This window comes from Kryptolebias marmoratus, linkage group LG20, assembly GCF_001649575.2.
Source record: "Kryptolebias marmoratus isolate JLee-2015 linkage group LG20, ASM164957v2, whole genome shotgun sequence".
In the NCBI taxonomy this organism is placed as follows: Eukaryota; Metazoa; Chordata; class Actinopteri; order Cyprinodontiformes; family Rivulidae; genus Kryptolebias; species Kryptolebias marmoratus.
In genome coordinates, this window is record NC_051449.1 from 10,064,922 (window position 1) to 10,074,819 (window position 9,898).

A 9,898-nucleotide genomic window follows, 5' to 3' on the forward strand; every position below is an offset into this window, starting at 1 on the left:
ATCAGGTCATGTATATCAAGGGGATAGTACACAGAGTTATCAAAGAGTTGACCCAGAATCAAACACAGCAGTATTTTTCTGGCTGGCTGTGCTCGCAACAACTTCATTAAACCCTTTTACCAAAGCACTGCAGGCAGTAAAACCTCACACCTGTGGCGTATCAGTGTGGTCAACCTTTACTTTCATTCCTAAAAGCCTTTAACTCTCCTCTGCCAATACTTTGATTTGTTGAGGAATGTACAACAGGTGACATACAAGACAGCTCATATGTTTGCTGTAAATTTATAAGCTCTGTTTGATGTCATTAATTGCCTTGCATTCAGATTCTTCAGTGAAACTGTTTAGTATGATGCCAAATTCTTGCTCAAAAATAAGCTTTAATGATTTGACATGCCTAATCTGACTTACGGTGATCTTGTTAAAATCTCCAAAAACCTATCAACACCAGCCCTTTGCTGGAATGGTTCACCCAGGGCAAAAAAACCCCAAAAACCTAACACCAGGACTGGCAGATGGTGCCATAATGTGCTCAGGGATTACACTGCCATTTTATTCAAAACGAAAAATAATTATTCAAGGCTTTATGACATAACTGCCATGCCACGGGAAGTGCTCACTTATGCAATACCATTAACTCAAAAGCTTTAATGAGAATATTGTGTCTTCAGAGCTGAACGAGAGGCAAAGTGCATTCATGGAATCAATTAAAGGCCTAGCATTCTTTGGAGGAATGCATATCACCCACCGCTTTTCATGGCAGAGTTTTAGACCGAGACCATCTTATGTTTAGAGTTACGGCAGTTTTAAGTTTCATTTAAATAAATGATTTATGAGATATTTTGATGACAGAGAGACACATACAGACAAACACCCCTTTTCCTTTGGTAGAGGGCAATAAAGAAGAAATTGGTAAACTAACTACTGACTATGTTGGTTAAGTCTGTACAGTGAGTTCAATGTCCTCTAAAGCAAGTTTGAAGTGAGAGGCCCACAAGGTGTCCATGTTCCAAGTCTCCAACCTCAAAAAAAGACTCAGCTAAAAGTGTAATAATGCAACTGTAATATCCAACTCATCCTCTGTCGATCTGAGAAGACTATCCTATGAGTTTTTAGAAATAAAAAATTAAAAAATGAAGGATATTCCACTGTGAAGTGACCCAGTTAGTCAGAACACATTCTACTAGCCCCGAGGCTGAGTAGCTCAAAGTAAGCCTTTTACAGAGAAAATTCTCTGACTCAAAAAAAAAAAAAAATGCATTAAAACTTTTATGGACTTCTATCAATGTGAGCTCAAGGTTTGACACCTAAAGAAGGACATGTCAGGCATGTGACCGGACATGTTTTTCTTTATGAAAAAGGTTTATGATCCGTTAACATGAAAGAAACATGACATTTATATCAAAGAGTTTATTAGTGATCAACAAGAAAACAGCCTTTAGATGACTGACGTTTAATAGGAGGTGTGTAATTGGATTAAAAATAGACACCAAGATAACATCAGAATACCAAATGCCCAACTCAGATCTCCTCCTGATACACCCGCTGTGAAAATTTACAAAATGCCGTAAGACAGCGTGATAAAAAACACGCAACTGCGAGGACCTCTCTTTAGCTTCCCTAAGGTGAGAGTGCAACCCCTCAGAGCTGGAATTCATCTGATTACTATTATACCACATCAGTAATCCTCTATAGTGCTTAACGTCCAATTATCCATAACAACATCTGCATACCCAGTGGCTGCTCTGCTCCCTACTGATGCAGCGCACATAATCAACAGTTTGGTTTTGCAAAAACAAAAAGTGCATTCAAGCCGAAAATAAAAGGAGCTCAAGTTGTGAAAAGTAAACTGATGTTAGGAGAGTTTCAAGTAAAATACAACAACACAATAAATGTTTAAGGAACAAACTGATAGGTGATCAAAAAAGCCAACATAAATCTCAAGGTCAAGCATTCTTTGAAGGAATGCAGATCGCCCACCACCCATCATGCCAGTGTTTTAGACTATGATCATCTTATGTTGAGAGTTAAAAATAGTATTATGCCTAATCTCATGGGATATCTTGTGATTTTAAATGATCTAGTATGTGTTATGAATGACTATCAGCTACTACCACACCAATTTTTAGCCCGTTATCTGTAAAACTGAATAAGTAATAGCAAATTTTGTGTTCTCCAAGGTCAGTTGGCTATGGTGGCCATCTTGAATTGTGCTGACTCCAACCAGAAGGGTTCACAGTATCTGCACCACTGTCTGCCATTTGAATTCACTGCACTGGCACCGCTTTCTGCAGAGGCGCAGGCCTCCAACCTACATTTGGAGCTTTAAAAGTTGGCTTCATGCTTCATGTGAAAATGGATGTGACAGAGCATTGTGCTGCCTAAACCACAGCAACACGGCGAGTGGTTAAAGTGTCTGCCTGAGCTTTTGAGCTTTTGCTCAGGAGACCATTTGCAACTTAAAACAACAGAAATACAGCTTTGAGGCGACAGTTAAATACAGCTGGTCATCATCTGCTTTTTCAAAAGGATTTATTGAAACAATGCAATATTTGGAGAAGGCAGCATTCTGAAAACAAAACAAGTGGATGACAAACGCAATGAAAAGAGCCATTTCACTCAACTCCACTGTGTATTAACAACCAGGAAAAAAAGCATCTTTTGTTGCTCAGCTCTTGATTATTGTCCTTCACCACAAAAGGGGGATGCTGTTATCATGGAGGATACAAAAAAATGTGCCAATGAGGATTCACAGCAACTTCACGATGGGTTTTATCAAGTATATTCTGTACTGTGATGACTTGAACGAATCAAGCGACTGAAGCTGCAACAAAAACACTGCAATTCAAACACAAACTAGAGCTAAACCTTAGCTGAAAAGGTAGAATAAACCAAAGATTACACTATTATATGTTGACCGCTTCTGATAAGTAAAAACAGCAAGACATTACAGTCAGAATTGTCAGAGAGCACATTCAAATTAGAGACAGCGACTGAGCCACTCGGCGAGCTCGCTTTAGGGCGAACTGTTAATTTTACATTACCAAACCAGAACATCATGTCCTGTTCAGGCTGGATTTCGAGTTAATTGCTCATCCTCTGCAAAGGCAAGAATTTTGCTTCCAGCCTGGGACACGGAGTCTGACAAACTGCCTCCTCCAGTCCAGACGAGTTCAAGATGTGTCAGCCATCAAAAATGAACACAGGCACGTGTGGCGACACCATGTCCTTCTTCTGCCCCTGTCAACAGTGGGCTGAAAGAGCAACAAATTCTAACGAGCCCCAAAACATGATATAAAGTGATTCACAGGTTGTTAAACTGATTACTAGGGCTACAAGATATCAAAAAATTATCAGCATTTCAACATCAGTGTTGCAAAGGATTGCAATAAACTGTAGGCATAATAGACAATCAGTACTACATTTGGCAACCTTCAATTCCTTAAGTGCCCACAACCAGTTTCAATAAGAGGCCAAAATGCTAAAGCACATGGAGAGTATTGAGTGTGTTGTGATAACAGAATCCGTAAGAAAAATGTAGATTTATTACAAATTATATCATCACCACAATGATCAACAGTAATTTAACTTTGTGTTTTCTTCGTATCATCCAGCTGTACCTGTTGCACTGGAGGGGCCTGAAGTGTTTTAATAACGATCTATGTTATGGTCACTTCAACGCCACAGTGCTCCAGAGAGACCTTTCTTAGAGTCAGAAGGTCTATCAACGTGATGAAAACATGCTTATATGAGTAGACAATGACTATTTGTGAGTGTAATGTTGTCTCATGTTACTCACATAGAAATAAATCGGAAACATAAGCATGGAAAGATCAGGGAAAGATCCAGATTGCAAGACTATCCAAACTAGAAATGCCCCAATCCAATTATTAGATAAAAGTACTAGTCAAGGCATTTTTAACTGATTGGTATCAGAGTAGCTGCCAAATTCTACTCCCAGTCTTTCTTGTTGAACTACTGTCCATAGTTTTTTTCATCAGCCATGCAGCAGTACGGCAGCCATAATATGGTAGCTGTTGTGATGCAATGTGCCAACATGTCCGAGGTATAAAAATATTTTAAAAGCATGACACAAGATGGCAGAGGGTCGCTGAAACGTAAGCTAAAGCTAATACTAAGCTTTGGAACAATTTCTTTTTTTCTTTGCCATCTCTCCACACATGCACTGCTTCAGTTGTAACTGAATTTATTGCTCTGGATGCACAATCCATCACTAGGTTTTTGTTGCTGTTGAAGCCAAAGTATGTCCCAAGCCTGCCCTGGCTTCCTGGGATGTATAAGGAAAGTTTGCAATCACCCAGCTTTTCTCACCCCCCCCCCNTTTCCTTTTCTTTGTAAGAATAAAAACACAACTTAAGGAAAAAATTAAGCCAACTTTTTTTTTTTACTGCAGTATAGAGCTATGAGGTGTGAAGCACAAGATGCCACTGATTTCAAATTGTTTTTTTTAATCATTTTAGCGTACCTGTGGTATTTAATCTGCAAACCTGTGCTGTAAATACCTGTAAGTATCATATTAAGACTTGTTTTTAGTGATCCTCTTTTTCCCCCAATTACTCATAATGGTATCAGAGACAAAAAATCTTGATTGGGGCATTCCTAGTCCAAGCCATATAAGACCACATTATGACTCTCCAAATACATCTCCCACAACACACATTTTTTTGTTTTTGCATTCACGCCAAAATAATTAAATAAAGAAAGAAAACTGTCACTTACCAGCAGAGGTCTGCTTGAACTTCTCGCTCTTCTTCTTTCTCCATTTCCAGGGTTTGAGGAGTCGCCCCAGAGTAGCAAACTTGCTCCTGTGACGGATGGGTGGCGTGTGGGTGCCAGAAACCCCAGACTCGGAGCGCATGGCTGCCAGCCTATCTACTTCTTCAGCTGTTAGAAAACAAGCAAACAAAAACAAAAACAATAAAAGAAGGGTCTATTAGGGTGAGGAAGAAGAGGAGGTGATATTCTTGCAAACTGTTATACAGGAGAATCAGCAGTGAAAGCAGCACATTTTGGCTCTCCAAAGATCCCAGCAGCATGAATCCGTGCCAAGTGGTGTCCAGAAATCTGCAGCAAACTGGATGAGACCGAACCAAGAGCATAAACAAACCTGCATGTCAGATAGCATTATGCAGAATGCGCTTGGAGTTTAAACAGTACGAGGCTGCTGCCGGAGCGTCTTGCCAAAATACACTAAACAGACTGATTAACACCTCATTAAAGAGAAATCTTCCCACGCTTCATGAAATATTCACAAAGCCCAGCCTTTTGACTTTAAAGCATCGTCTGAGATCAAAAGCAAAGAGCGCACAAAAATTTGTCCCAGTGCAAACTGCTACATGAGGAAAGGGATGCAGTTGCAAAAGGCTACAAACTACTCCATTTACCAAACAAAACACCAAACTCAAGTTGAGCGAACCCAAATCAAGATGGCTGCCACTGACCTGACATAACTCAGTTACTTTCACAGATATTGGCATACAATTTGTTGTGATAGTAGCTGAGATTGATCCTCAACACATATTCTGAGCATTAATAGATTGCAGATGATCTTAAAATGTGAGCATTAACTATTTGAATTCAACTTTGTTAGTCTGTTAGCACAATATGTCATGAACACATGGCCAGATTTTGATGAAACTTTCAAAAAGTAATTACTGGATGGACCTCTAAAAGTGATTAAACTTAGGAGTCAATCCAACTCAAAATGGCCACAACAGCCAATCAACATTAGCAAACACAAAAATGGTATTAACTCAGTAAATTCTTACAGATATTGAGCTAAAGATTGAAGCAACAGCGGCTGAAAGTCGTTCCCAACACGTACTCCGAGCATGACATTCTTTAAATATTGCATGAAATGGAGCATAAAGTTATTTTCAAGGTTTGACCGAAATAGCTTCAACTCTCGCATTAGTCAGCATAAGATGATCTTAATCTAAAAAGGTGGCAGACAATAAAAATTCCTTCAAGGAATGCGAGATTGTTAATTTTATTAAATGTATTCATAAAAACTGAACAGAAAAGAAAAGACAAATGTTAAAAGTCAAGGATCTGGATGTAAAAAGTGACCTCTAGAGCAGCGGCTCATATCTGTTATCTTTGTCACCACCCAGGATCAGATGGCCCCTAACTCGCTAAGGCAAACACACGCGCGCACACACACAAACACACACAGTCCCCATTCACAATATTTGCCAACACAGATACAATCACTTAACATGACGGCCTCCCTCCCTGAAGAAAAAAAAGACAGCAGGATGAATAATGTGACACTAATGCAGTGCAGACATTATGCCCTGCAGATAATTACTTGAATGCAATCTTCCCAGCGCACCATTCTATAAATAACCCTACAGTCAGCACTGCATAAATCAAGCTGAGAATCAAATTCCTTCAGTAGAGGTCTAGAGGTTATGTAAAGACAGGAAACGACTCTCAGCAGAGTAGCATCATGGCAGTTTGTCACACTGGGACAATAACGGCAATCAGTTTTAGCAACTCTAATAACCTGAACAGTGGCCTGGAATCTCAAATACCTCCTTGAATACTGGATTGCTGTGACATATATTAAAAGTTTAGAAGGACAGGGTTTTTTTAAAAGTGGTTTCAATTGATCCAAGGACCGTCAAATCTGTTTAGTGAACACCCAAGAGGTCCATGAACGTACAATTTCTGTGTTCAATACTAACTAATCAATCACTGAAGCAATTAGACGCAGAGAACGCGGAAGCACACTCTATAACTAAAGTAGCCCATCTGATTATGCAATTTCATTTGAAATTCTGTACAAAATTCTGGCTGATGAGGAAAGAAGCTGCAGAGTAAAAGAAAAACCCATTTTGAATGTCCTCCACTGGCATTTTCTATCCCATCATGTTGCCTTCTCCCTGGCTTGGTACAATGTGGCTGGTTTTAATTAAAAACACTTGTTTGCAAGATGGCTGAGTAATGATGTAATGACACTGAATTTGAAGTGGCTTTGTACAGACAGACTGCAAAAGACATGGACTGCACAGGTAAATAAAATGCAAAGTGCTGGTGGGGGGAGAGTTCCCATCCAGCTGGAAGCAGTTTCAGCAACAGTGCATCATTTTTATTTGCATAATAAAATAACAAAAAGGTGCAAATTGAGATATAACTCCAAGAAAGACAAGGTATCTGACTGATCTGCTCATAATGTCACCATGATATGGAGCCTGGAGGCACATCCACCTCCAAACAGAGCCAATCCTGGGTGCTGCATTAGAAAAAAAAAAAAAAAAAAACATGGGCGCAACCACACGCGCACACAAGCCCATAATACTCACCGTCCTGCGTGTCGTTCCCGCGGCTGCAGTTGCTGCAAATGTGCTTGATTTCTTTGCCGATCTGGCAGTGGATCGTGAAAGGCATGCTGTTGTTGTTGTTGTGCTGCAGATTGTGGCCGGGGCCCTTCCTGTGGCTACCCAGAGACATGATTCGGACCAGGCTGAACGCCTTCTTCGTCTTGGGCTTCTCCACGGCCACGGGCGCGTTCTCTCGGCAGCCCGTGCTGGAGAGCCAGGCGCCGTGGATGATGGTGGGCGCAGGATCCACCGCCGGGTAGTTCACAGTCTTGAACATGATGACGGCAGGGTGGTGGACGCGGAAAAAAAAATTATGATAGTATAAAATGGATATGTAGGAATTAAAAAAAAACGGAGCGTCGATGTTACCACAGGGCCATCATTCTGTCAAAGCTCTGCTGGATTCCAGCACCTTTTTACCTGAGATCCGAAGATGCGCAGCCTGTTAGGTTGCGGCTGCAGGGGGGTGGAAAAAGCGCAGCTGATAGATCCAAGGCAGCTAATAATAAATGAGAGGCTGAGTGGTGAATGGCAGCGCCTGTCTCTCCCTCCTGCGTGGAGCTGTGGACCGCAGTCGGTTGTAGCTAATCCACGATTAGCGGAGCCGCGCTCTGATTGGCTGCTCGGCGCGCTCCTCTCATATTCTGCGTGGACGGAGGAAAAGTTGCATCCAGGTTTAACCCTGTTCTTTGGAGCAAGCTGCACCACGTCACAAACACTTCTGGGGTTTCTTGGTTTTTGTTAGCACGATTGAATTTACAGCTTAACACGTGCTGATCTCACAGAGCGCATAAACAGGGATTCTGATGAAAATCTACATGTTGTGTAATCAAGGCGTTCATATCTACAGCGGCGGTTCTAGCATGAATGGGGCCTTGGGCGAGCCCCTCCATGGGGGCGGGGGTTCACATTTAACTGCACCCTACACTATCTGGTATAAGTTAATAATATCCCCCTTGTTTGAACAGAGAATAGATGGCAAATTTGATTGTAAAAAGAATTTAAAATCACTGGAATTGAATTTTATTTAAGCTAACATACAAATGAAAAACCATTTTTGTTAAGATTCTTTTTATGTTTATATATTGAAATTTCTTTTTTACTTTTCATGATGACAGGTGAGGTTCTGCCTCTCTTGAGCACAAGTCCCTTTGTCAGAGGTGAGCCTATACCGCCTCCTCCTTCTCCTTCTTCCACAGCTGAGTGTGACCACGGATCAGTGGTGTCCAATCCTGGTCCTGGAGGGCCACTATCCTGCATGTTTTACATGTTTCCCTGCTGTGACAAACCTGATTTGAATGACTGAGGCTTCTGCAGAACCTGAAGACCTGCTGAAGAGCAGGTAACAACTAAAACATGCCTGGCAGTGACCCTACAGGACCAGGATTGGACAACTCTGCCATGGACATATACTAATAGACCTGGTCTCCCCGTCTTCTCTCATTGTTAGGAATTGAAGCTAGCACAGTGTTTGGAAAGCTGCCATGTTACATTTTTGGAACCAGCTTCTTGCAAAGTGGGGCTTTAAGTCCCAGCTACTCGCCCACATACAGTCATGGCGTTCTTTTGGGGATGAAATAACTCATCACAGCTACATGTGTCAGGAACATTAATATTTGAATATGAGAACTACATGAATCAACACGAGTCTGCACCTAAAAAAACAATATCTGAGAAGTGATTTTATTTCTTAAACCAATGTCTTGTTTGTTAACATGGAAGCTGTGGGACTAAAAATGTGTACTGGAACCAGCCGACAGGGAAGCTGATCCCCTTCTGGTTTCAACGTCTGCGTTCTGTTCCTAGATTTACCTGTACGGTCTTTTTTGTGACACCTTCTCAGCAGGATGAGAAGCGCTGCACAACACAGAAGAGTGCCCACTCCACTCCACAAATTGACCTGACAAAGATCCAGTTTGGAGCAAAACATTGCCAGTAAATCAGGTTTGTGCAGATAAGGACACAAACAAGTCTATGGGCCTTTCTTCAACCCAACACTTTTACCTGTGACGTGCACATAACTATTTCTCCTCTTTCAGAGCACACAAATAAGCCATAGAGAACCCATTTAGGGCTCAAATGACATAAGTTTATCGTACGCGCTCATGCTACCCCTGCAAGATACCACACTGGGCCATTGTTGTGTTTTAGCCTGTGATATTGTGTGTTGCACCTCTGGGCCACCAAGCAACACTGACATCCTGCTACTGATATGCAAATAACTGCTCAGCCATAGTAGTGTTTTTTTATGTTCTGTCATAATTTCAGGAAAGTTCAAACATTTAAAACCTAAGAAAGACAATAAAGACACTTATATCTGTAATAGAACAGCACAATGCTTAAAAGTATAACAATTGGCCTAAAAAGACTTTAAATATTCTTTTATTTTCCTCATAAATTTTAAATACCCACTTGTTTGATCCCTAAAGTTTGGGGGCTAATTGCTAATATTAATGGTCTGTTAATGAGTTGTTAATAATGGAAAGGATAAGGAACCTCGGGGCAAATCCAAACACATATCCTGCAGAGCAATGACTGATTATGGGCTTGGAGGG

At 41.0% G+C, this 9,898-nt stretch overlaps 1 protein-coding gene across 3 annotated transcripts in view; it reads right to left on the minus strand.

Moving 5' to 3' along the window:
• LOC108239648 (phosphatase and actin regulator 1) overlaps positions 1–9,898 on the minus strand; it is a 50,062-nt gene that overhangs the window by 16,963 nt on the left and 23,201 nt on the right. The window contains exons 1-3 of one of the 3 annotated variants that reach the window (XM_017422494.3): positions 7,764–7,995; positions 7,326–7,611; positions 4,738–4,902 (exon numbers count right to left, since the gene is read on the minus strand). In XM_017422494.3, coding sequence (XP_017277983.1) covers positions 4,738–4,902; positions 7,326–7,473 — 313 coding nt within the window. In that variant the 5' untranslated portion in view covers positions 7,474–7,611; positions 7,764–7,995. Of the gene's footprint in view, positions 1–4,737; positions 4,903–7,325; positions 7,996–9,898 lie in introns of those variants that run through there. The other 2 variants (XM_017422493.3, XM_017422495.3) reach the window with 2 other exon arrangements.